A 27,428-nucleotide genomic window follows, 5' to 3' on the forward strand; every position below is an offset into this window, starting at 1 on the left:
AAATATTTGCTCATAATAATGCATAAAACCTGCAGGCAAATCGAGTATTTTCATAATCTCTTTGGCTCCCCAATTTAACTCTAAATTGGCTTGCAGCTGCATGTCTACCCCGCACAACGGTACTCCTCCTACCCCCCTTTGCTGTTCCCCGTGTAGAATAAACTTCTGTCATCCATGTATTCAGAGTGACCAACGCTCGCCAGATCCACCCCCTTGCACGGTCAAACGGCTATAGAATTGTGTGTCTCAGCTTAAGAACACAGCACCACGCAATGTCAACTACACAACACTGAATGTACGCTACGTTGGCTTGCGTTGGCATGTGCCATTTGGTAAAAGGGCCAACATCAATTTCACGAGGAGGAAAACAGTTACATAATCACGAATCAAATAATGAATTAATTATTGAAGAAATATCTGCACACAATATTTAATGATGTTCGTATCAATTTAATTAAGAGGTACTGACAATATTAACGTCCATACATAACCACAAACATAATCCACAAGTTCAATTCACCATGCATCAATTATGGTATGAGCTTGATTGTGATAATGTCCACACAGGCATAAGTTTGGCTACATCTCAAGAATAGATGACAGACTCTAAGATCCAAATGTGGTAAATGTCTTGAAATGCCTATAAGCTTAGATTGATCACCTGACCTGAGTACATGTTGATTTTTCAAATGCTTTTCCAAATTAATATGTACATATACATAATTATTTGAAAATAAAAGGGTAAACCACGGAATGTGTAAAAAGTGCTGCATGACATAAAACATAATGCAAAATGGTTAGTAGTCACCTTGACGTTTTGTCTTCCCTGTTTACCATACTGTATATGTTAATGTTAGGTTTTTATTATTTTTCCCCTTTCACTATAAAAATATACATTCCCATTTAAAAAAAATAAGACAGACCTGTATTGTTGATTACACTCAAAACTTTCCTGACTTCACTGTCAGTTGACATGTTAACACTAGTGGTGTGCATTGGCTCTGCCCTCACGATTCGATTATGAATCTAGAGGTAATAATTCGATTCAATCCAAGGCAAATTTTTCATCAGTCATGAGGCAATGCATGCAGTCACATACTAAACCATATTGAATTGGCTGTGTTCTGTATCGGTCTTGCAGTTTTCAAGTCATTTAATTTAATTAAACATTCATTTGCTCCAGATATATCCAAAGTAATTGGATAAGTAATTGGCAAGTAATTGAAACTAAATATGCTGCATCGATTATGGCACTTGCCGAATCGATTATTGAATTGTCGTGCCCTGCATTGCGATGCATTGCCGAATCGATTATTGTTGACACCACTAGTTAACACATGGATTAGGCACTTTGCAGTCATCTATCTCATCCCAGTTTTCAGTCTGTTTCTAAACTCTTACACAAACAGATGAGCAGGCGACCTGAATTTGACACAGCTCCGAAAGACACTTTGATTGAAATCGTATCGGTGAAATGAAAAAGTCAAGCCAGAGTAAACACTCTGAATCCAGGCATAAGCCTACATGATGATGTTTGTTTTAACGTGAGAGCATTTAACCTCCACGGGTCTGCAGGAGGCTTTGAGTTGAGGTGCAAAAACAGATCCTTGATAACAATAAACTCCCGACTACACAGTGCTACATTCCTATGAAATAAACCATACAGAATCTCAGAGAGCTCTTAGAAAATATCTTTTCTTTTTTGTTTAAAAAATTGTTGCGTTTAGGCAGATTGCTCTGAGATGTGTTTGCAGTCCAGTGGGTTGGGTTTCCTCATGGTGGCGCCAATGGGGCTTTTTGTGCTCCGGGGTCTGGCTTTAGGCGTCAGTCTTTTGGTCCAGTGCCTCCTGCAGGGCACTTCTGGCACTGCTGCAGCTGGATAAGGCTTTGCCACCTCTGTAGAAACACACACACAGGCAAAGATGCAAGCACGTTAGAGCCTAATATTCATCAGTGCTCATTGCTTGCAAGTTATTTATTACCTCCACCAAGGAGGTTATATTTTCTTGTTTATATTTTGTCTGTATGTGTGTATTTGATCCATCTGGCAATGTATAGGCCTATCATCTTGAAATTTATATTATTAAGTGTAAGCTGCTAGACACCTTAATTTACTTCATGATAAGGAAGCCTACTCTACTACTGCACTTCTGTTTTCTACTCCACTTTTCTGGAATGTGAGTGAATGACACAATTGTAACATCATTAAACGATTAAATAAAACAGCTTTACATAACACATCTAAAAAACAGCCTAGCAAACAGTGTCAATCACTTTCTTGACTTACTTTGACACAAAGTCCTGGAGCATGTGTGCGTAGTCCAGAGAAAAGTATTCTTGGCCGACAGCATGGGCGAGAGCCAGGAGGTGACCGGGCACTACACACACCTTCTGTATCTTCCCATCTCCCTGCAACCACACACAGCACAATACAGTTCCATTGGAAGAATAAGGCAGAAGAGACTGTTTCAATGTCCATCACTCTAATTTTTCAATTATGGCCACAAAAAGATCAGCGGTGGACCACCAAACAGACCCTGTTTGCACGTACAGCATAAGGATGTGATCCATTTCAGGTGTCTGAGGAAAACCCATTTACAGTAATTAAAGCAATGGTTCGGAGTAGATTCACCCTATACTAATGCCATTTGAACCGTGACATCCATCCAGTAGTCTACCCGAAGTGTTTTCTGGCTTGAGCGAACATTAGCAGAGTTACCGAGTTATTGTATCTTATTCCAAATAGCTTGGCACAAGCGCTATTGGGCATTCCCAGTATCTCCAAACACGACTAAGTGTTTTCCTTTGACCCACATTGATAATTTCCCTAATGGCTGTAACGACACACTTAAGATACGATACGGTTCGATATACCCCACATTTTTTAAAATGTATCTTTTTAAATGAATTAATTTGCTTTTTTTCCATATTTGTCAACATTATAAATAAAAACTATGATTGTTAATAAGTAGAATAGGTTACAAGAATAGGTCCATCATTTTTTAAGTTTAAAAATGTAATGATGCTTGGAAGCACCATCACATATCCTGTGGTTGTTTTCTGGACTGAAGGGTAACAGAACTTTAAAAGGGTGTATCACGATACTGCCTTCTTGCACCGTGATACAGTATTGTGCCTCTGTGTATCTCAATTTCTCGGTTCGATACAATATCGTTACAACCCTACTTCCCTCAAAGCAAAACAGCATCTCTATCGAGTAAGTACTGTACCTTGAGCACTCCCAGCATCACCAGCAGGGAAGAGAGGAAGTTGTGAGACTGGAAGCACGAGCCAGACAAGGCCTTCTTCATCAGCACATCTAAGAGGGGGAGAAGTGGTGTAGGGATTAGAGCCACTGTGCCGTAAAAGAAAAATGTCTGCACACTTTAAGTGTTTTTTTTTTTTTTTTTTTAAATGGCCAAGCCAATGTCCAATGACCTTCCTCAGGGCTCAGTAACTGGACTGCTAAGCCGCAAGACCCGGGTTCGATTCCGAGCCAGGTCATTTGCCGATCCTTCACTGTCTCTCTATCCCAACTCGCTTCCTGTCTCTCCTCCGCTGTCCTATCACGAAAAATAAAGGCTAAAAAGCCCCCCAAAAATATGTTTTCTCGTCAAGTATTATTTTTGTGGCACTTTGTAGTGTCGAAACTATTGCACTTATTGTAGTAATATTCTAGATAAAACCACAGATTTGGTAGCTTTTTGATACTGCAGTACCAAAATAATCAGCCTTCAGCCAATGACGTCCGCTGGTTGGAACACTGACCGCCCCATTAGTTATAGCAGAGACGATCTATATGCATATTAGAATACTATATATTACTATATATTAGAATATAGAATCTTTGGTTATAGTCCAAGATACTGAATATGGAATTATGCTTTTTTCAAAAAAAAATTATGACATTTTGCTTGAGCTCTGGTACCTGTGCTGTCCAGAACTGCTTGCTTCACTTCAGGATCATCTTTGTAAATAGAGGAAATCTTCAAAAATGCATCTGCAGTCTTCATAGAATCCGAGTAATCCACCTTAAGAAACAAATAAAAATAAACAAACATCTTGCCACTAATTGTGGATACAGTGCATTTCTTAAAGGTACACTGTGCAGGAAATGGTCAAAAAAGGTACTGCAACTATGCTGCTCATTGAAACTGTGTCACCTATTGACAAATTTGACCTTTTCATGAAAGTTTACTAAGTAATAAACTAATATTTTCTAGTATGGCCCAAGTAAAGTCATTTTTGCTGCTAAAAATGGCTATTTCTGGAAATTCAAAATGGTGGACCATGGAGAAGATCCCCCTTTCCATGTATGAAAAGTGCAATTTTCCCAGTCATCATGAATACTTGATACATGATGGTGGTGGTAAATATTCATGAAAAAGGTAACATTAGTGAATGGGCAGCATGAATTCTGGAAATAAACAACTAAAAATCTCACACAGTGTCCCTTTAATTAACTTCTGTATTACACTTGTGCTGCAAAAAAAGCACATCCAAGTAATTTCTAAGAAATCTATGTAACTTTAGGGCAGGGATGTCAAAATCATACTGGCTGTATGTGGCCCCTGGAGTGAAATGAGTTTAAGTGGGCTGGACCAGTAATGTAATTGTAAAATATCGCTGGTTCATATCGGAATGATCTCTGGTTCATTCATATCGGAATTATATAGCTATCAATGATCTCAAGGTGGAGGACAGGGGGTATATCAGTAGAACTGACTGTAAATGGCGAGCTACAACATCGCTCTCAAGTACTGGAATCCTGAGATCTCAGACACCTGCGCCAACTTTGTAATGCGCTAGAGATTTTCTTCTTTTTTTGACATTCTCAGGGGTTTTTTCCCCTCTACAAGTATGGGGTAGGATTGCACCATCTGGTGGGCTGCATCCGGCCCCCAGGACTTGTGCTTGACACCCCTGCTTTAGGATTAAAGCAGAGAATCGTATATGAGAGAGAGATAAATCAGACGGGTTCTTTTCCGGTATTCACTTGATGTCGGGTGAACGCCCCTTTAGGAGACCTGCGATTAGGAGACCTTTCGGAATCTTGAGGTTGAGAATAAATGGAGTCCCCATAGCGCTGTAGATGGCGGTAGCGCAAGTCTTGTGCAAACACCACAAAAAGGAAGAAGAAGGAGGGACAACGCCCCCTTAGGAGACCGAATTTTGAGCACACTCCTTTGCATTGGATGGGCGGGTTTTAACATATCTTTCTCTCTTATAAGATTTTTGATTAAAGCACTGTATTACCTTCTGTTCGATGAGGACAGTCCTTTTGGCTCCTAGGTCTAGAAGCTTCTGTGCAGAGGGTGAGGAGAGGAAGTCCTTGAAGTCTCGACTGCAGGAAGACGGCGCCTGTGGTGGACAGGGAGGAATAGGCAGGCAAGAGCAATCACACATCAGTGGAGTAGAGAGTAGTGTATCATGTATTAATCCCCAGGGAAATGAAGGTGTCCAGTAACATACTGTACAGTGTACACACATACATAAATACAGAAAAACAGACAGTACACACATCATTGCACATATTAACCATACAGCACACGCTTACATACATTTAGCCAAAGTCAGATCACACATACACACAGCTGTGGTTGGTGATGAGAAGAATAAGAGTGTGCCATAACTGAGAGGTACAAAGCAAACAGCAGCCAAAAAGTCAGTAACTGGAAAAGTGTCAAGATGTCTCAAAGGGCAGTCATGGGTAAGCGGTCAGGGCATCAGACTTGTAACCCAAAGGTTTCCGGTTCGACCCTCCAGGTTTGTGGGGGGAGTAATTAACCAGTGCTTTCCCCCATCCTCCTCCATGACTGAAGTACCCTGAGTAGGGATGCACCGATACTGCTCATTATACTCGTACTCGTCAAGCACTTGACGATACCAGGAACGATACTGCTATTACACAAAACAATGCAAAATCTTGTCACGTTCTGTGGACTTGAAAGCAGCATGGGAAAAAAGTGCCACCTCGTACATTTAATAACATTTAAATCTACATGGAAATGGACAATACAAATATCACAGGTGGAAAAAAACAAGGCCATGCATTTATTTTCATTGTATTTTGGTGGTAAAAGGTATCTGTATCGGTACTCGGTATCGGCAAGTACACACATTAATGTACTCGTACTTGTATCGGTTTTCAAAAAAGTGTTATCAGTGCATCCCTAACCCTGAGCATGCTACCGTCCCGTCGCACTGCTCCCTTGGGGCGCCATTGGGGGCTGCCCCCTTGCACGAGTAAAGCATAAATGCAATTTCGTTGTGTGAACACTTGTGTGCTGTGGAGTGCAGTGTCACAATGACAATGGGAGTTGGAGTTTCCCAGTTGGGCTTTCACTTTACAAAAAGTCACTGTGCGTAGTCCAGACAAAAATCAGGGTCTAATGTTGCCTTCGCGGGCTCGGGACCTCTCGAGACAGCTGACGACACTGCTCACATGACAACCGAGTTCTGGAGTTTGGCGCATGAACGCCACTGATCCCGGAACAATCGGGAATCATGCCTGATTTGTTTTGGTCGTCTTTTCTTTTTTTCACTTCCACTTGAGCCTCCACATCCACAACATATCATTTTAGCTGAAGTAAGCTAAATTTAACAGTGAGAGACCAGCATTACTGACATATGTGCATCTGCAATTGAATGACATTAACTGGTGTTGTTGATAGTGATTACATGATATTTTAGCATTTATGATACTGTTTACATGCCAGTTGCATGCATGGGCGCCATGTTGATGATGCGTGTGTCGTCACACAAAACAAGCTCGGGAACTCGTTGTTGTATACTTCCGCCTGAGATCAACCTCGATAATTATCGATCTGACATTGCCTCACCAAATTTTCCCGCCGACTTTCCCGAGGTTTTAGGTCGGCTTTCTTGGGATTCTCGACTTTTTGAACGAGCCATTAGTATCCATTGAAAAGCTGGGAATTCACAAGTTGCCCATAATGTGTCGCCACACCCCCTCTGCATGTACACACCCGCCCACCCAGTGGTACAGTCAATGAAAAGGCATATAGCATATTATATAGCACACCATCATATCTAGGTGCTTGTCACACGCATGTGGATATTTTAGAACACAAATATTTTATCTGTGCATCTATAAACAAGGCATGTGGATAAAAATAAAATTGTGACAGGTGTATTTTAGGACTCTAAAAGGGATGTTCTTAAAACCAGAGTTTTTAAAAGTAGGTTCTGTTTAGGGAGGGGTCAACGAAAGGCCAAAACTGAGGCGTTTTCAAGTTAATCAATGGCAGATAGCCGTTCTTAATTTCTTCTAAAAACAGGGCATTAAGCATTTCCTTTTCTTTTTTTGTAGACCATTCTGACAAAATCTGTGGTAGCTTTGCCAGGACTTTTATAATTCCAAACACATTTATATATATATTTCTAATCATACTGTCAGGTTATGGGTTCTTTTAGTCTAGGCACAGCTTATACTGATAGTCTGTGCTAATATACCATATGATTTAAAGAAATAATAATAGTAATTATTGTTGTGTACATTTCCTGTGCACTATGTATCTCTGTACACTCCAGGAATGTGGTGCCTTGTCTGTGTGTGTGGGTGTGGTGAGGAAAAGATACAAACAAAAGACACCTCAATGCTTACAGCTTGTTTTTATTATTTAAAAAAAGTTAGCAAATTACAACGACCAAGAGTAATCACAACCACCATCATAAAAAAAGTTTTTAAAAAAAGGAAAGAAGAAAAGAAAGATGACACAATCTGTTATCCGAGAAACGCAGAGTTTAACAGGAGGCATCCATGGTAGAGCAAGAGTTCTCTAGAATCTTTATCAGGAACTGAATGAAGCTCAAACACTTCTGTGCTTTGAAACTCAGACTAGTCCAAATAGTAGCAGCAATAAGAATACCACAAACACAAAAACTAACAAGAGTTTACACCATATTGAAGGATCAATGCAACTACAGAATAATATCGCTGTCTTTGGTAGGGCTATTACATACCAAACCAATAGATAATTTTCTGTATTCTATGATTGTGTAAACCTGTCCGGCTTAAACCGAAAAGGTTCCTTCAGAATTTCCACGCTCTCATACATGAACAAAAAATGAAAGAACCAGAAAACAGAAAAATCAGTAACATTCATTTTTCTTTACCCCCAAAGCCAGTCACGAAAAAAAAGTATGCCTGTGGCAGTAGGCTGAATTGTTCACAACAGAAAATGTTGCGTCCAAGCCCATCATAAACAATAACAAAAAAACATTAAACCCAGTTAACATTCAGACTGAAATTATCAAACCAAATTCTCCACCTTGTCCAAAGCATAGTTCCCCATCGGATCCGGAAAGGCGTCCCTCACCCTCCAGACGACACAGCTGGGGATCACCACACCCTCAATATTCCTCACTCCGTAGTTGTGCCACAGCAGGAACTGGCGAAGTGCCGTGATCCTGGTCTCCCTCTGGTGCGACCCCGGATCCTGCCCTTCCTCCTGGGCCAACAGGTCGTTCCACGACGCACGCGTGATGCTCAGCAAGCCCTTGTCCAGGATGTAGAACTTCATGTAGGCCTTCCTGCTCAGGCAGTCCTGTGGGGAACATCCGCAGCAGAGCCTCTCGAGGTCACGGGACATGTCCTTGCAATGGCCACACTTGCACCAGTATGGCGGGGACTTCGGCTCAGGTACGTCCGGCTTCTCTGCGCTGGCCTTCTCCTTCTGCATCAGGAAGAGCAGATCGTGCATCATTCCTGGCCGCTTGGCGGCAGTCTCCAGGAGGAGGCTGCGCATGGCGTCTAATGGCAAGGACTCCACGAGGGCCTTGTTCTCAGCATCTTTTCTGTCCTGAAGGTCCTGCAGTCTTTTCTGTGTCTCCTCGTCGATGTCTTCATGTGAGAACCGCTCAGCCTGAAATAAATGACGACGTCAGACTTTTGATGGTCTAGCAAAGTAGAGCAAGATAACCTCGTCATATCACATATGTTCAATATTCTAGGGTTCCAGCACCAGAAATAAAAGACGAAACAAGGGTCGAAATTAAAAACACAGCTTATTTTTTTCCGCTTCTATATTTATTTTCTAGAAAGAAGGGAAACAAAGGTATGGTTCTGTAACAATGAAAAGACAAATACAGACCACACAATATACTGATTACTAAATTCAACTTTCACTGCCATACAATCTTTCGCCTATAACTAAGGTACTGCTAATAAAAAGTTGTCAACTGGTCTAAACAGTTAAGTGCATGGACTACTGATCATGCCTTGCACCCATGAACCCCTCATTGTTAGCAGGAGAGCTACAACTGGCTGCTAACCATCTAAATAATGATCATTTACCTATTCTTTCTAGACAAAATAATTTCTACATATGCTGCATTTCGGAGTGCAAGCTTCCAAATATGCAACCAGGTGTTCACTAATAACTACCTCTCACTTCCTTGAGAGTGTTCCAACCAGCAAGTCAAACAAAACTATAAACATGAAGGGGCAAAAATACATATCAACTTCTCACAGATGTCAGCAATGTAAACAATTAGGTGTAAACAACACCATGTCCTTTTTTTTTTCATAGCCGCATATCATGTTAAAAAGAGGCAATCCCAATATAACTAGGCCTACACATTAAAAAAAAGTTCACAGCCGGTTTTGCAACCATTAAGACTCTACTGCATGAATTACCATTTTTATAGTGTAAAAAAATGTTTCAGTGCTTTTTTTAGTGTTAAAATGAGTTAAAGGGACACTGTGTGAGATTTGTAGTTGTTTATTTCCAGAATTCATGCTGCTCATTCACTAATGTTACCTCTTTCATGAATACCTACCACCACCATCAAATTTTAAGTATGCATTATGACTGGAAAAATTGCACTTTTCATACATGAAAAGGGGGATCTTCTCCATGGTGCGCCACTTTGAATGTCCAGAAACAGCCATTTTTAGCAGCAAAAATGACTTTACTTGGACCGTACTAGAAAATATTTGTTTATTACTTAGTAAACTTTCATGTAAAGATCAAATTTGGCAATAGGCAGCCCAGTTTCAATGAGCAGCATAGTTGCAGTAGCTTTTTTGACCATTTCCTGCACAGTGTACCTTTAAATAATAGATTTCCCATTTAAAAAAATAAAATATATATATATATATATATATATATATATATATATATATATATATATATATATAATTTTTTTTTTTTTTTTTTTTTTTAATGAGTTTTTAGCTAATGGCAACTTAATGCAGTCGTGGAATCTTGTGTAAAATCAGGTTTTTCCTTAATAAGAGAATTTTCCCTTCATAAATCTTCAATATATTACTTTCCAAATGTTAAAACTCATTAAATGACATATATAAAAATATATAGTATTTAGTGAAAATATTTTTGGTAAAATAGCAAAATATGGTCTACAAGACGGCCCATAGACATGTACACACATTTACATAAAAGCTTCCGAAAAGGTTGTTTACACTTATTTGCAAACATTTACAATGCATTTTCACATTCAGCATGTCTAAAATTACAAATATAAGTACAAATGATTAATTTGGTACAAAAATTATACCTTATATAAAACAAAAGAAATATCTGTAAAAATAGCCTCTAATCTAATTCTAAGTCATTCCAATGGGGTTGATAGGGGTGAATGGCCAACAATGTTGTTCCATAACTGCATGAAGTTGCCATATGGCAACCATAACATTATACCATTTTACAAAAAAACCCATTGCATCTTAAGTTGTTTTAATGATGAAAAATAACAGTTTACATATTCCAGAAAGTGTATTTTTTATAACAATATTTTGGGCTGAAATGTTGATAATAATACCTTGGTTTATGGAGGCCTTGAGCGATGACCTCCACACACCAAAGTAGGTGATGAAAAGGGCTTATTTCTTTATCATGTGACCTGAAGTTTTTTGGTTTCAAAGTAAAAGGCTGTCTTATCACAAATACGTATAAATAAACAGGTTATAGTGCACCCTCTATTACAAAAACTGGAAAAAGTTTACGGTTGTCATATGGCAACCCCATGCAGCAGAGGTTCAACTCAGATTCAGAATGGTAATGACTGAGTGTCCTCAAACATAGAGCGAGCTAAAACTTTCCCCACCACAGATGATCACAGCGCGCTGCCATTTCTGTGTTGACGTCACCATAGAGCTCTTCAGCGTTGACGTCAACTTGTATGCGGCGTTTGGACTACCGGTTCCATGGCGATTTTTTACATTGCAAAACGCCATAGAGATTCAGGTTTGGCAAAAATATAAGTTGCACGGCAACAACGAACATTAGCGTGTCCCCGCATCCCTTTCTCATTAGTGGAACGGATCGTATCATCATGTTGGTGTATTCACATGTTAAATCATGACGATTATAATTCAATATTGCTAACCCCTTTCTGATCATTAAAACTTCCGAACTACATACTTTCCTTTGGCTGCCATGGGTACAACCTTCCGCACGTATATGCCGTTAGATACAGGCGCCGCTTCTGTAGTCGCCAAAAGTTTCTGGGTTTAGCATATGGACGCAACATCGTATTTATGTCGAAGTTTGACACAAAATGATCAACCATGTCATACCTACAGCCTATTTTTAACACCCTCGACAGTTTGCGGGGGTTCGCTAAGCGCGTGCTTGCACTCGGAGCTTATTTGAAATTTACCCCTATACATTCCCAATGGAGGCCGGAAGCCGATAGGAACCAGGACGTCCTTAAATGCTAACATGAAAGACTACAACAGAGAGAGTAAAGAGAGAGAGGTTCCATTGGCCCATTGTTTCCGGGTTCTATTATTGCAAGGGGGAGAGGGGGGGATCCCCCTTTAGGCAGACCTAGGACTGTTCTTTTCAATGCTAGGAGTATTATGACACGCCCCTTTAGGCAGACCGGAACCTGGTCATGTTAGGTGCCCATAGCAACCTATTACAGTGGCATATCTCTATATACTTAAAGAATCTCTGACTACAATCTACTACATGCTTCCGCTTCCGCTGAAGAACTCTATTTATCAATGGAACGAAGTCGGTTTACTTCGATGTGGCCCCAGCTCGTGCGAAAATTACCACTACAATCAACAGGCGTTCCCATGTATCTCACCATCGCCCACTTGAGGGAAATGCGCCAATAGTACACCAAATATACAATCTAACATCAGTATAGACAGTTTACCAAGGAAATATAACTCTTTTTTTACTGGCAATGCCGTTTCCTAACACAAAGTATAGCAAAAACAATTGGAAATGGCTAACACTAGCAGCTCAATGTCGACACCAAACATAACTCAAATTCGGCGGGAAACATAACAAACATCTAAAACAATGCCACAACTGAAGTTATGCAGATTGCACTCACCATTCTTAATTTACACACACCACAAATTAAACACAAAGGAGATTAGCCAGGGAGCACGTTGCTTCTGACCTACGTACTCCAAGGGCTGTCTTCAGTAGCCTACATGGTTCACCGTGTTTATCAACACGGTATTGAGGAGGGGCAAGACACTGGCAGCCAACCACCTGAGCTCATTTTTTTGACCGACAGCTGTTTCCAACAGAGGTTGAGTTGTGCGCAGGTAGTTTCCTGCAGTGAGGGGAAATAACAATTTAGGACCCATGTAAGTTTATGACCTTCACAATCACATCATTTTATTTATTTATTTATTTTTTTAAACAAAACTACAGCCACAATTTGTCATCCGACAAAAGCGGCACCGAACAGGAAGCATCTATGGTGTTTATCTAGCTTTCTCTAAAATGTTATCAACTGAATGAAGATCAAAAACGTTTGGACTTTGAAACCAATGTTGCGCAGGAGGTTGAACAGAAACTTCAATAACCATCATAAAAAGGGAACAAAAACATTCAAAAGAAATGATGGTGTGTTTACAGTTACACTATAGTTACATTGTGGTTTCACAATTTATATCCTTTTTTCGCAAAGATGCAATATTTTTTTTTATTTTTTTTTAAAAAGGTAATTATTATATGACTTGTCTTGGATAAAGCAGAGCAAGACATCACAGATGTGAGACTTAGAAGAGGAAAGTCATTTGCGCAACATTTCTAGGGTTCCAGCATCAGAAATAAAAGACGGGAAAAAAACCACGCCATATTTTTCACTTCCATTAATTTTCTGTAAAGACATCAAACTATTAGAACAATACCAAGTCGACATGAAAAAATAAACATTCAAACTACAGCCACAATTTGCCATCCGACAAAAGCTGAACTGAAGTATCCATGGTGTACATCAAGCTCTCTCTAAAATCTTGTTAACTGAATGAAGGTCAAACACTGCCAATGCTGCTCAGTGCTGATGTAAACAATTCAACCTCCTAACAAACTTCCATCACAATCATAAAAAATTAACTGAAACTCGATGCCATATTTAGTTTTCTTTCAAGGTTTTTTTGAAGTAATTATATGCCTTGTCTGTGCCATAGTTCCCCTTTGGATCAGGAAAGGCCTCCCTGATCCCCCAGACAACGCAGCTGGGAATCACCACGCTCTCGAGATCCCGAACACCATTATGATGCCACACCAGGAACTGCCGATTGGCCATTTGCCTGGTTTGCCTGTTGTATTCCCCAAGCTCCTCTCCTTCGTCTATAACAAACAGATCATTCCAAGCCTCCAGCGCCAGGCTCAGGACATTGTCATCCAGGATATAGAATTGTGCACAGGCCGTCTCGCTCAAGCATGCCTGTGGGGGATGTCTGCAGCAGACCTTCTCCCAGTCGTGGGTCATGTCTTTACAGTGTCCACAGGTGCACCAGTGTAGTTTTCCCTCTTCGGGTGCTTCTGGCTCTCCTTTGGCATCCCTCTTCGTGTAGAGCAGGTCGTACAGTAGTCCTGGGCGTTTGGAGGCAGCTTTCAGGAGGAGGTTGCGCAGCTCTTCCGCTCCCATGGACTGGAGGGTGGCCTGTGTTTCAGCATTTCTCCCGTCCCGCAGAGACTGGATTCTTTTCTCCATTTCCTCCTTAGTTTCATAACATGAGCTCCGGTAACCCTGAAATGAAGGACAGCAGGCTTATTATGGCACACACTGTAAGGCAGCAGAGCAAGAGCACCATGTGACATTAAAAGGTGCACCGTGTAGGATTGTGGCAAGAGTAGGTATTGCAACTGTGCTGCCCATTGAAACTTTGGTGCCTATTGCCAAATTTGATCTTTTCGTGAATATTTACAAAGCAATAAACTGATATTTACTTGTATGACCAAAGCACAGTAGGTTTTGCATCTACAAATGTCTATTTCTGAAAATTCGACATGGTGGCGATGCATTCAAAAAGGTAACATTTGTGAATGGGAAACATGCATTCTGGAAATAAACTACAAAAAATATTACACAGAGCAGCTTTAAGAGTATGAAACACTGCATAGGCATGCTTTCTATGCAAGATTTTTGGTGACATGCCAATAAAGGTGACCTCCTTTTAAAAAGTGCTATAAAACTTTTTCAAGTAATCCCCTGAACAACTCATGATATTGAACTCAGATGATTCCTTTATCCAATGTGACAAAGTTATTACGGGGTATTGGTAAGTGCAACAAGCAAGAACAGGGCATTAGGGCATCTGATCTTCAGGTACTGGCAAGTCAAGAGTAATGTGAGCCACAGCCTACAACTACAACTGTATGTTGTGCATGGCTAACATTTTCCATTAAGAACTACTCAAAGCAAGAAGAAGCACTGAAACCCATGACGATTTCATATACTTAACCAGTAATGATGTAACTACAATGGCATCATCTCTGTAAAAGGATACTTTATATTGAACTGCTAGGCAATTATACATGTCCCATGCTTGCAGTCAGAGCCATGCTTCCGTTTCAACTGAACGATTTCACACAGATTTTAAACAATCAAGCAATGTATTTAGTTTTATTTCTTTTAAATAAAATCATGTATATACTCTACCTTTTCTGAGGACATCGTTTTTTCCGAAGGCGGTGGAGGAAAAACAAATCATGTGCTGCAGGCTGCAGAAAGTTACTTCTTTTTCTTTGAGATTTATGGGGGTTGGCAAACTGGCGTATGAACTGGAATAGCTAATCTACCGGTAAATCTCTTATAATGAGAGTAAATAAAAATAAAATGAAGGAAAGGACAAGAGAGAGAGAGAAAAAGAAAAGAAACAAAGAGAAAGAAAAACATTCAAAACAACAGTGATTCGTATACATTATTTGCATCAATCCTGTGCTCCTCAGGAATCTGAAAACGTAATTCAAACGGACTTCTCCTGTGCATGTCGTTCAGGCTGAACCGTATTTTTTCCTTTTCCAGCTGTAAAATTAAATTTTGCCCGTCTTCTTGATACTTAGAACACTGGAGAAAAACATGCTCTACAGATTCAGGACAACCACAGTTAGGACATCTGCCATAAATATGTTTCTTCATTAGTAACAAGGCTTGTAGGTTTAGGCTTGTATGGCCAAATCTTATCCTAGAGAATACGGTCTCCTTTTTCCTACTTCTGCTGGTCATCCTGGGAGCTCCAACTTTTTTCTGGACATTATAAAAATGTCTGCCCGTCAGCCCTGAATCCCATAGAGTTTGCCACTTCCCCCTCACTTTACGTTTCACAACACTCTTTACTTCAGCTTTACTGAAATTAATTTGCAGGTCTACATTTTCAGGTTTAGCTGCCTTTTTTGCACATTTATCTGCCAGTTCATTACCCTGAACACCTATATGAGCTGGTACCCAGAAAAAGGAAATCCCAACCCGACTTCATTAGGTTATTTGCCAAAAAGCAATTTCAAAGTCAATGTCTTGCCTGGATTCCGATTGGCCATTCCTGATTCTGGTTAATGCTGTTCTGGAATCAGATGCCACCACTACTTTGCATGGCCTTTTCTCCTCAACCCAACTCAACGCAAGCCATATCACTATCAATTCAGCTGTGTATTCACTGCCAAATCATCATTCAGCCTTTTCCCTTCTTCATGTTTAAGCATAGGGGATGACATATCCCACCCCAACTCTATTGTCTGTTTGTTTTGATGCATCTGTGTATATCTTCAGAACATTTTCATACCATTAGGTAACTCTGCACCTCATATTTATCAACTTCACTCTTAGCGTTGATTTGGGGCTACTGGAAGGGAAAGCTGAGTTCTTTAAAAGTCCATGGCGGAACATCTGGAAGTGGTATCGTAGGACTTCATTTTAATTCCGAACATACTAAGAAGCTAACAGCGTGGTTTCCAACTGAAATTAGACGCACATTTAACGTACACACCACTCATTGCACCCCTGGAGCCTCATGTTCAAAGAAGTGCGTGGATTTCCTACCAAGAAAGTGCGGGCCCACAAAAATCTTGAAAGTTACTTACAGACAAAAAAAATCTGGATGTATCGATAAGCGTGTAACCAGGTTTTGCTGTGAAATCTTGCGCACATGCACGAGCACACGCGGGCCCAAGTCTCCGCCTCGTCTCCTCCCTTAAATATTCTATATGAATATTCTAATTAGTATGAACAGACCCATTCATGTGCATTCATTGGTTGAAAGAATTGGAAAGGGAACCTCGGAAAGGGGAACGCGGGAAATAGGTGAAGGCGCAGTTTCGGAGGTAGCCAATTTAAAAGGAAAAAGGCTGCGCGCAATAGCCAAACAAAAATAGTTTGGCGTGTATAAAATCAGGCATTGGTAATAGCCTACTTAATGTGAGGATTGCAGAAAAAACTGTCATGTTATACCGCAGTCTACTACAATGCAGGTTTCCCAACAATTGATATTTACAAGGCATTACATCAAAACACATTGCGATGAGGCAGTCGCCAAGGCTTCCGAGAAATAAACATTTAGGCTATGTCGGGTATAAATATGAAAGATGACACATGTAGGCCTACACATAGGCTACGCCACATGTATGAATAACTTACAGTCAATAGGCCTACTTAGTTAACCTATAAAATCACTTGTTAATTGATGGACTAATTTTACAGTAGCCTTATTAAAAGAGAAAGACAAACACTGCGGTGAGGACATTCCCAACAAATGCGAGAAGACACATCGCAGATCCAGAAAATATTCAATGTTTAATAGCTGCCAAATAGCCTACTTGAAATAATACTGCTGATGGGCATCCAATTTCGTTGTAGCCTAATTCCAGGATAGTTTCATGAGTCCACTTCATTTTAACCAGCTGCCTCAACAATAGGTTCGGCCTCAAAATTAAAATCCACGTTTAACTGGCTGCATCTCTGCAATATTTCCGACCGCGTACAACACATGTACTTGCGCTGCATGCCTCTGTGTGCCGCCAAAAAGACGCAATGCACCACTTACGGCAACTTCCATGCTTACGGAAACTTCCACAGCAGCCCTGAAATTCGCGTGGAGATCCGCAGTTTTCCACGCCTAGTCTGTTTTAGTACATCTGACCGTGACCGTGGAAAACAACTTAAGTAGCTTTTTTGTCCGTAAGTGAGCTTCGTACATGAGGCCCCTGGTCTGGAAGACAAATGCATGGAGCAGTGCAAACTTGAAAGAGGATTTACAAAGCGGATGGCACGAGTAAAAGTCATTAACTTGCCGCTTTCTTGCAGTAATCCATGGACTTTAATATTTGACCAATATTTGATATTTGATATTTGACCGATAGGCCTAAATGTTTGCCATGCATGTTAGTTTAAAATTGATGACCATCACATTGAACGATGCTGGCCGCTTGCAGCGTTTGCAAAGCAAACAGCAGACGTTATCTCCGGTTTTTGGTCACTGTATTAACTGATTTCTTCTTTGTGTGTAATGTAATAGAAGGGGTATGGTGGAAAGGACACAAACACTCTAGTGCAGATGGAGGCTCTGTGCATGTCACTCACACACAGACACAGACACAGACACACACACCATCATTGAAAGTAAATTGAATTGAAAGCCCAACTGGGAAACTCCAACTCCCATTGTCATTGTGACACAGCACACAACTGCTCACTGCACACAACGAAATTGCATTTATGAGTCACCCGTGCAAGGGGGCAGCCCCCAATGGCGCCCCATGGGAGCAGTGTGGCGGGACGGTACCATGCTTAGGGTACCTCAGTCATGGAGGAGGATGGGGAGAGCACTGGTTAATTACTCCCCCACCAACCTGGCAGGTCAAAAGTCGAACCGACAACCTTTGGGATACAAGTCTGATGCTCTAACTGCTTACACATGACTGCTCATGGCACACAGATTTTACATAAAAGCATAGCTTTTTTTTTTAGAACAACAACAATAAATATACAAATACGACATCGCTTGTCCTTCACAATCTGCTGCTGTCATAAATGTAGCTGTGTGAAGCAGGCCTAGGTGGTCTAGCCTACTAGAGCAGGGATGGGGAACCTATGTCTTGAGGGCCCTTCTTAGCTACACGGATCCATTGACTTTCATTAGCTTAGCGACATATTCCCTCTTTTAACTTGTCTTAAAGCAAGACAACGCTTAACATGAAAAATAAGACACTTTACCACCTTTATAAACTCCAACCAACGATTTTAACTGTATTAAGCCCCAAAATAGTGGCATACCCCTTTAATCTCGTTGAAAGGAGGGATTTACTTCCTGGTCCTCCATTGACGTAACTCTCCTAATCAATGGCTGGTAGAAACCCTTCTTCAGACGTGACCCTTCTTTTTTTGTTAACATCAGCTCTGAGGACCATTTCCACTTCCAACCTCAAGTGCTTTGGGAGATTTCGGTACTTACATTCTCTGAATCCTTCACTGGACTCCCGTCACTGCCACTGCCGCTTGATCCGTCCAGACTATTCTCTTCCTCCTCATATTCTTCCTCATACTCCTCTTCCTCACAACCCTCATCTTCATCATCATCGTCGTCATCGTCACCATCCTCGTCCTCGTCTTCATCCGGGTCACCCTCATCATCACTAAAGGAAGTGGATAACATTAGAATTTACATACCGTCCGTTACCAATCTGGACATGTTTACACAGACCTATGACTCAGGGCAGCTATTGACCCTTTTCAGTCACGTGACCTTCATAAAGCGACTGTCATTTTGGACGTGAAGCAGACATCAATAAGAATCGGTTTGAATGCAAGTAACGGGAAACGAGACAGTGTAAACCAAATCTCTATACACTCTTTACAAAAACAATCGACTCAGTTTGTGGTTCATATCTGTTCAAAAGATGTAGCAATGCTTAGGTTGTAGATTGCTATATTACTCAGCAGTGTGGAATTCTTCATCTCCACATTTCAGTTGCATTAAACAACTTAACAAAAAAACAAAAACAAAAACTGTTACAGTGTGCTGTGGAAAGGCTTTGTATTTAAAACGGGTTTACCTGAGTGAGCCCAACATGTCTGTCATGTTCATGCTCTCCATTGCCTCTCGGACCCTTTCGCATCCCTCTTCACCAAAGCAGTTACCTAGATACAGTTAACAAAAAAGCACATCTGTAACTCCCAACTACAGGAGCTGCATAGTGTAGTTCACAATGAGTAAATTGAAAAAAACAACAACAACAGCACAACAGCTCAAAGTCAGCTACCAGAGCAATCAAATCAAACTATCAAATTAGCAGTAAGTGTGTTCCCACGATTTTGTTATCCCAACGAGTGATGTTTGGCAGCTTTGTAACCATGCCGTACCATTGAGATCCAGCTTCTCCATGTGGGTTTTCTCTTTCACAGCTCTGGCCACCACGAGTGCCGCAGCCTCTGTCAGCTCCCCAAAGGCCAGGTTAAGCTCCTGCACAATATAAACACAAGACTCAGAGATGGTAACCAGAGGTGGACCCCTGCTCAATGCTAAAAATGCACCTGATATGTGCTTGCAGCCACCTGCAGGTGTCTCAGTCAAAACACTGCAGGGCAGAAACGCAGACAGAGACAGGCAGACAGACCATTGCAATACCTGCCAATACGGGGGTTTTTTTAGTGGTGGGCCGTTATCGGCGTTAACGTGCTGCGGTAATGTGAGACTCTTGACGCACGATAAAGAAAATATCGCACGTTAATCTATTCTCAAAATCTGGGTTTGGAGTTTAGGTATGCACGTCGCATTTGATTGGCAGACTGCGCTCCAGTCGCTTCTCCTCACAACCTGTTGCTTCAGCAGACCTAATAAATATGAACAGTGTTTGCATGCTGAAAACATTCATCTCTCTGTCGTGGTTTGAGTGCTTTTACATAAGTGGTAGACTAGAGACACGCTATTGTTTGAGGTGCTGTGAGCACTTTGCTGTACCTGTGTAGATCCTCCCTGTTTTAAAGGAGCCGACACTCTTTTTAACAGTCAGTGGCAGATTCTCTCTCTCTCTCTCTCTCTCTCTTGTTTAAACAGCCTAAATGTTTGATAGATTTATCTGTATTTGCCTCTACAACTTAAAGCGCTGTTCATTTTGAAATTTCAGTATCTTATGACTGTAAATGCTTCCTAACATATTCGACACACTTTACAAATATTGCAGTGATTTTTTTCATCACCAAGTATCAACATGACCATTTTTTTGAAGATGAGATGCATTTTGGAAAAAAGAGATGCGCTCTGGTCTAATGCGCCATCTGTCTTAAGAAACCCCCAAGGTTTTTTTTCGTCATTATTTCGCTAGCGTGCCTATTCTGAATCTAGATTAATTTCAAAATTACAGTGAGATGAATCTAGATTTTAAAAAGTTATCTATGCCCACCCTAGGTTTTGTTTTAGTTTTTTAATAAACAACCGCTGGACCTCACCATTAGACAAAAACCTGGCCTACCTATAGTAGTACATTACCAACAGGCCAGACATCCCTCCATTTCCCCAAACCTCTTAGAGATGGAGACCATCAGAGGACCAGAGAAAAACCTTTTGGAGCAGTAAGCCGAAGGCAACCTCTTTCTCTGCCCTGCATGAGGAATGTGACTTTTCCCCTTTACTATGATATGTGTATTTGACTTGTGTGTTGTTGTTGTTTCTTTTAAGTTCATTATTGCATTTTTCTCTCCCTTATCAGTAATTGTCATTTTTGCCACCCAATTACTGCATATGTGCACTAGTACACATGGTCTGATGAGATAGGAAAGCTCCTCCCCCTTTGACACCTATGGGTGCCATTTTACGCTTTGACCTCCTTAGCCAATATGGCCGCAATGCGTAGGCCCATGTGTTTTTAAACAGGAAGTGCCATATTATACCGAGACCTTTTTTTCCTCAAATCTCAGAGTGCCTCTGCTCTTACCTCCTTTTTTAGCAGTCATCTATTGCCACCTTACTAAATAAAGCACCAGTACAAAATGTGTGCATTTCTGACCTTGAGGATGGGTAGTCCCTCCTTCAGCACAGCAGCGATGGCGATGGCACCTTCGGAGCGCACCAGACAGTCTCCAAAGTTGATGACTTGCACGCTGCGGAGATGTCTGAGGGCCTAAGCACACAACATGAATGTATTACTGCTACAGTACTTACATGGCTCAACATAGTTTCATGTTGCTTTATGTTGTTATGTTGGGCCTGTGTGCCTCAGCAGCACACAACATGCCAAATCACTATTACTGTTAGAAATGTACACCACAAAGGGTTGATGAAATTTAAAACAAGGCATCGCTTTAAATTATCCACAATACAGACTTAATCCACATTTTTCTCATATCATGAACAATAAATCATACACCAGCATGGCTTATAACCATCCATTTAAAGTAGGGGTCGACCGATACAGGTTTTTTAATGGCCGATGCGATGCCGATTTTTTTTCCATCACCCTTGGCCGATACCCGATTTCCGATACCCGATATTTGGGGCCGATATGGGTTTAAAAAAAGGTTAATAAATGACCAATTTTCCAGGTCCTTTAACATTATCAAATTGAGGTAGAACTTGTAACATTTAAACACCCACTCTAACAATCAAGTAATGTCTACCAATCAAGTAATAAAAAAATAGAGTATCTTGGTGCTTTTAAAAAAACCTGAATGGCATAAAATAATAAATATTGCGCATTGGCCAAAACCACACGCGTATCGGCCGATACCGATACACTTAAAATATGCAAATATCGGCCCGACATATATATTGGTCTATCCTTAATTTAAAGTAAGATTTATTTTTCAAACATAAAAAAATATGTTTCCACATACTGTATTCCAATGGTTTATACAATTGCACAGGATGAAGGGAAAACACCCTTCTTTTACTTTTTTTCTATTTTGAGGCTTTATGCTTTTGATGGAGTATGAGATGGTGACAGGAAGCGAGTGTGAGAAAGAGGTCGTGGAGGTCAAACCAAGGTCCCCAGTGTAACAGTTAATGCCAGGGGTGCGGAACCATTTTCATTTCATGGGACGCTTCAAGGGCCGCCAAGTCCTCCGAGGGCCGTACTATGAACACAAACCAGGATTTCCCCCTGCACGTCAGGCCTATATTGAAGGCAGCCACCTTTAAAACAGACCCCATCTTCTCTAGGTCCCCTGAAATATAAGTGAATTGTATTGCAAATGTAATTCTAAGATTCCTTTACAACACATTTCATATTTAATGTGAAGCTGCATAACAAAAAAGATATCGGGGGCCGGATAAAATTAGCCGCGCGCACCATCCTGTGTACTTACGCAAAGAGACTTGGCTCCGCACTACGTCTGGTAACTGTTTTCTGTGGAGCGATGTTGAGCGGTAGGATTTAACCGGTATTCTGACAAACAGCCCTATATTGTAATTTTATTCAACAGTAGGATGTTCTGTCAGACATGTCTGTTAAACGGTCCCACATCAAGGATGCCGATGACTGCAGACACAAGGACTGGGGTGGAGGTGTAAAAGGGGTCTGTGCGGTGTGTGTTCAGTTCTCCTTTTCACACTGGCAAGTCTTTGTGCACGTGTGCTTATGTCATTCAAATGAGATACCGCACAGACCGTTAACACCGCACACGGGGGGAAAAAATAGAAAGCCTTGCGCCATTGTATTCAATGGAACTCTGCTCACACAGCACACCCGGCACCGCACAGACTTTTATTTCAAGTTGGAGCGCAGACTTTCCCTCGCTCACACGTGGGGGGCCCGTCCGGGCACAGCGCAGACAAAACTCTTTTGTGTAAGGATTAATCTGTGTTCATGCGCATTAACTTTTCCGGACAGAGCCCAGATAAATCGGGCTCTAATTCGCACAAGTCCATGCACATCCCTGTGCGTGCACATAACCACAATGTGAATAGGATCTCAATTCACCACATAAACCTCCATTAGAAATTCCACTTCCAAAACGTTCGGTTATATGGAGAGATGACATCTGTTTTCCTCAAATATAAAAACAACCTCACGGTCAGCATTTACCTCAGCCATTGCCAGCGCTCCTTTCTTGGTGAAGGTGTTGTCATTGAGGTTCAGCACTCGCAAGTCAGCATTGTGCTTCATGGCTCCAGCCAACGCCGTTATGCCTTGATGGTTGATCCCATTTTGAGGCATGTGTACTTCCTCAAGACTACCAATCAACTGAGACAAACAAACAAACAAACGAAAGGAATTAATTACAGGCCATGACGACATTGAATGACAGTTTCTTACAGGGGCCGAGTAATGTAATGCATTTGACTGTATCAAACAGAGGTCATTTTGACAGCTAACAGAATACCTGGAAAGCCTTGGCCAGTGCGGTGGCACCCTCATTCTCCAAGCGGTTCCTGCCAGCAATGAACACCTTTAGCCTCAGGGGGGCACCACTCTCTTTGGACTTCTGATAGCACTGAGTCAGGGCATCTGCCAAGATCTGCAAAAGGACGGTTAAATTAGAAAGACAGAGGGAAACGCAATGCAATTGAACCAAATTAAAATCCCCTGCACTTGCAGATGACTGCTTGACCTCCACAGTCCCCATAAATAAATAACTGAATGCATTGCATGCATTGCAGTTTGTCCACCAAACTGCTCAGTTTAGCTCTGTCATGAGCATGGCTAGCCTTTTTCCTTCCCGTCAAGTTACATTTCGAATCAAAGCAGGTACGTATGAGTACCGGTTTCAGACAGGTCGTCTAGGTCACTAGATTTGAATGCACTGAGTCAAAGGTGTCTGGTGTCACATGAACAAGTCCGAGAGGCAGACAAAGATGCGTCCAAAAGCACAAATACGAAGAGGGTAACATGAAAAATGACGATGAAGATCGTGTTTTGGCCAATTTAAAGAATGCATTTCAGACGGACAGACCGACGAAAGGACAGACTGGACATACCCTCTTATAGAGATGTTAGGACGCATCTAAAAAGGCCCATTGCAATGGCAGTTTCAATGCCTCACCTTGCCTTCCAGGCCCATCCCACTTCGGCTCACAAAGGCTGCAACAGGCAGGGTTCTTCAGAGGCTTCTCGATACCTTTTATCGAGGCTAACCTAGTAAAGTTAACTCGTACGACACACGAACACACACACAAGACGCACACCGCACCTTCTACCTGCACTAAACACATACACACACATACACACACACACACACACACACACACACACACACACACACACACTGCTGCTGGTGTACTTGACAGACCTTTTTTAATATTTATTTTCTTCAAAATGCTACTATTACCATGTCAGAACGCTATAAAGGACTTTTTTTAGGAAAAGCACAAAAGCACAACAGATACCTCTTAATGTATGTCCTCTACAAGTCTTCTGTTGTCCAGTCTTGCACTTTAAATGTCTGTATGAGCACTGTCTATGTCCATACTGTCTTAAGTCCATGTATAAGTACTGTCTATGTCTATACTGTCTATGTCCTTACCTAGATTAGTCTATGTCTAATGGGAAAGCAAGAAATGTAATTTCAAATTCTTTGTATGACCAGTGCATGTAAAGAAATTGACAATAAAACCTACTTGACTTGACTTGACTTGACTACTGATCTACCTTCTAGGGACACTCCCAGGGCTTGTGCTGCACAGCCCCCACAAACAAACAAATTAACTCCCAATCGCCATACATTAGCCTCGGAAAATCCAATAAATAACACAGCCCCAAATCTGATGCGTTTTCCTGAGTTTTCTTCGATCACGAACCCAACTATCGCAATGGCTGTTTCAATGGCTCACCTTGCCTCCTCCTATGCCCATTCCACAGTTGTTGAGCTTCAGTTCACAAAGGCTGTAACAAGCGGGGCTCTTCAGAAGGTTCTCGATACCCTTCACGCCGTCTGGCCCAAAGGCATTGTCACTCAGGTCCAGGGTGATGAGCCTGGCACCTGACGCCATCAAGGCACTGCCTAACGACCTCTGGGGAAGGGGGTGACAAGAGAAGAGACAAGGTGACAACGTGCTACAAGATGACTACAAGATTGTGTGCATGTGTGTGTGTGTGTGTGTGTGCGACAGAGAGAGAGAGAGAGAGAGAGAGAGAGAGATACGATTCACCCAAAGTGTGCGTGTTTGTTTCTCAGATGTGTCACTCACCTGATCCATTTAAATGGTATTCTACTTTATTATTATCTGACCAACAAAAAGGGACAAGCATGTAATGGACTTACCAGGGCAGAAGGGATTTCTGATCTTAGACGGCCTGTAAACATGTCACTCCAGTTACATCTCTGTATAAAATAAGAAAAAATAATCAGGAAAAAAACTTCCGAACACTGACCATTTCACAGTAACTTAATTTATAATGTTTCTGTTTAAGACCTTCATCAAGTAAATAAGAAATAAAGAAACGGATTATAAAAATGTCCCCCGTGTCTCAGGTCCCATAATTTCCTTCTGGATCAATAACGGCATTCTACTAGGTGGTCTACTTGAACATTAATAACACATTTTAGCATACAGTATGCTGCCACGCCATTTACATAACTCCCAGACTAAATCCTCTGATTAGGTTGACCAGTGACTTCCCTGCTTCTCATGGGACAGTCTACAATTATCATGGTGGTCTGATTGTTCCCAGTAAAATAATTTTAAAGCCAAGTGAATTACTGAATATTACAAGAGGTGCAACCAGAGTCACCACTGTGTGTACAATGTAAACTGGTAGATTAATTAGCTGTACAACATGTTTAATGTTCAACGTGTTGCATATAATAAATCCAGCATTGATAATTTCATCTATACAATAGTGGCATCAGCGGTGGTTGCACCGCCTGATTTATGTTACTAAAAAAAAAAACGTCATCGAGCCAAGAACATACAGCCTGTACGCAAAGCTGATACATACCTGCAATTCACTTTTCTTCTCCAGAGCCTTGGCAATCGCCTCTGCTGCCGCGACTCCAACAGTATTCCCTTCAAGTCTGAGGGCACGCAGTCCTTGGTAGGCCTCAATGGCACTTACCATCTCAGATACTGTGGGAGGTAGAGTACATAGTGTTTTACATGTTAACAGTCACCTCATGTCAGCGGAAGGTTATTGTGGCAACACCAGTGTCCAGTTATGTTAGTTTGTGCTGAGGAGTGAGACCAGGGCTTTGTGTACTGGAAATTAACTTGTTGCATGTAGTTTATTATGCCGGGGAAAGTACTGTTAATCACAACACAGTAGTAATAAAATGGGTTAACATTTCGGACACAACTGAATTGTCACAAGTGCCAAAAGCACATTACTACTGGATGACTCTTACCAGACTCTGCATTGTCCAGTTTCAGACCTTGTCCCTTGTAGCTGAGCTCTCCATCACCTACATGCGTTTTGGCCAGCGCATCGGTGAGCTGGGCAATGTCGTCTGACGCCATTCGGTCACCAACCTGTCATTCATGAGGGAGAAGAGAGGGAATGGATATGTGAAATGTATCCCCCGGGTAAGCGACTGGAAAACGATGACAAATTACGACAGTGTCAGGTAACTGCGAATGGCACTTCAACCGGGGCGTGAGCAGCACATGTTAGTGCCAGAGACCAGTGGTAAATGAGCCAAGATTCTTACTGCTGATAGTCCCTCGCACTGAATATCATTAATGTCTTTCAGTAAATAGGGCAAACACTAGGAGCTATTAGAAGGGACACTTTCTCTACTCTATTGTTCAGTGATCAGGTTTACACAATACACCACGTTTGTTAGCGGTAAACGTTTGTAACCCAGTTCTCTCTTCTGGCAAGCCATTAGGTTGACAACGCTAACTGTAGATACCCATAGTAAATACGCAATAACAAGTTTGGTTTGTTTATTGATGTTGCTAACCCAACTACGTCGCAAACGACACGAAAAACTACAGAGGTAGCTAACGCCAGCTAGGTAGCAGGCTAGCCTCGAAGGTATCTAACTTGTGCAATTCACAACTTAGGAAGACATAATTAACGTTAACTGTGCTTCCGATGTGGCATCGCATGTATTCTCGGCATGCTTGTATCAACAATTTCTAAAGCAACACAAAGCGTGGGTCACATTTCAAACTGCCAATCGAACTCACCGGTATATTCACGACGAGAAATTTCCTCGAACCAGAGAATGTTGTTCACACACAGGCAGCCCCCTTGGTTTCCTCCCGCGCGTTCGTAACAGGTTGAAAACTTCATCAGCTTCCACTCTGGTGAATGGTG

General features: G+C 41.4%; 1 protein-coding gene across 4 annotated transcripts; it reads right to left on the bottom strand.

Moving 5' to 3' along the window:
- Window positions 1–429: 429 nt before the first annotated feature.
- Window positions 430–27,428, bottom strand: rangap1b (Ran GTPase activating protein 1b). Of its 4 annotated transcripts, XM_063222057.1 has the most exons (16): window positions 27,194–27,246; window positions 26,512–26,635; window positions 26,109–26,236; window positions 25,432–25,491; window positions 25,001–25,180; window positions 23,554–23,688; window positions 23,256–23,414; window positions 21,240–21,353; window positions 19,597–19,696; window positions 19,290–19,374; window positions 18,689–18,869; window positions 5,257–5,361; window positions 3,929–4,031; window positions 3,231–3,319; window positions 2,288–2,409; window positions 430–1,896 (listed from the first exon to the last, which is right to left on the bottom strand). In XM_063222057.1, the coding sequence occupies exons 1-16, from the start codon at window positions 27,215–27,217 to the stop codon at window positions 1,818–1,820; spliced, it is 1,788 nt and encodes a 595-aa protein (XP_063078127.1). In that variant the 5' UTR covers window positions 27,218–27,246; the 3' UTR covers window positions 430–1,817. The 4 variants fall into 4 exon arrangements, with proteins under 4 accessions (XP_063078127.1, XP_063078125.1, XP_063078126.1 ...); XM_063222055.1 differs by lacking the exons at window positions 430–1,896; window positions 2,288–2,409; window positions 3,231–3,319; window positions 3,929–4,031; window positions 5,257–5,361 and adding an exon at window positions 7,727–8,888 and having other exon boundaries at window positions 27,194–27,254; XM_063222056.1 differs by lacking the exons at window positions 430–1,896; window positions 2,288–2,409; window positions 3,231–3,319; ... (1 more) ...; window positions 5,257–5,361; window positions 27,194–27,246 and adding exons at window positions 13,094–13,992; window positions 27,299–27,428.

The sequence above is a fragment of the Engraulis encrasicolus genome, chromosome 17, assembly GCF_034702125.1.
Source record: "Engraulis encrasicolus isolate BLACKSEA-1 chromosome 17, IST_EnEncr_1.0, whole genome shotgun sequence".
Taxonomy (NCBI): Eukaryota; Metazoa; Chordata; class Actinopteri; order Clupeiformes; family Engraulidae; genus Engraulis; species Engraulis encrasicolus.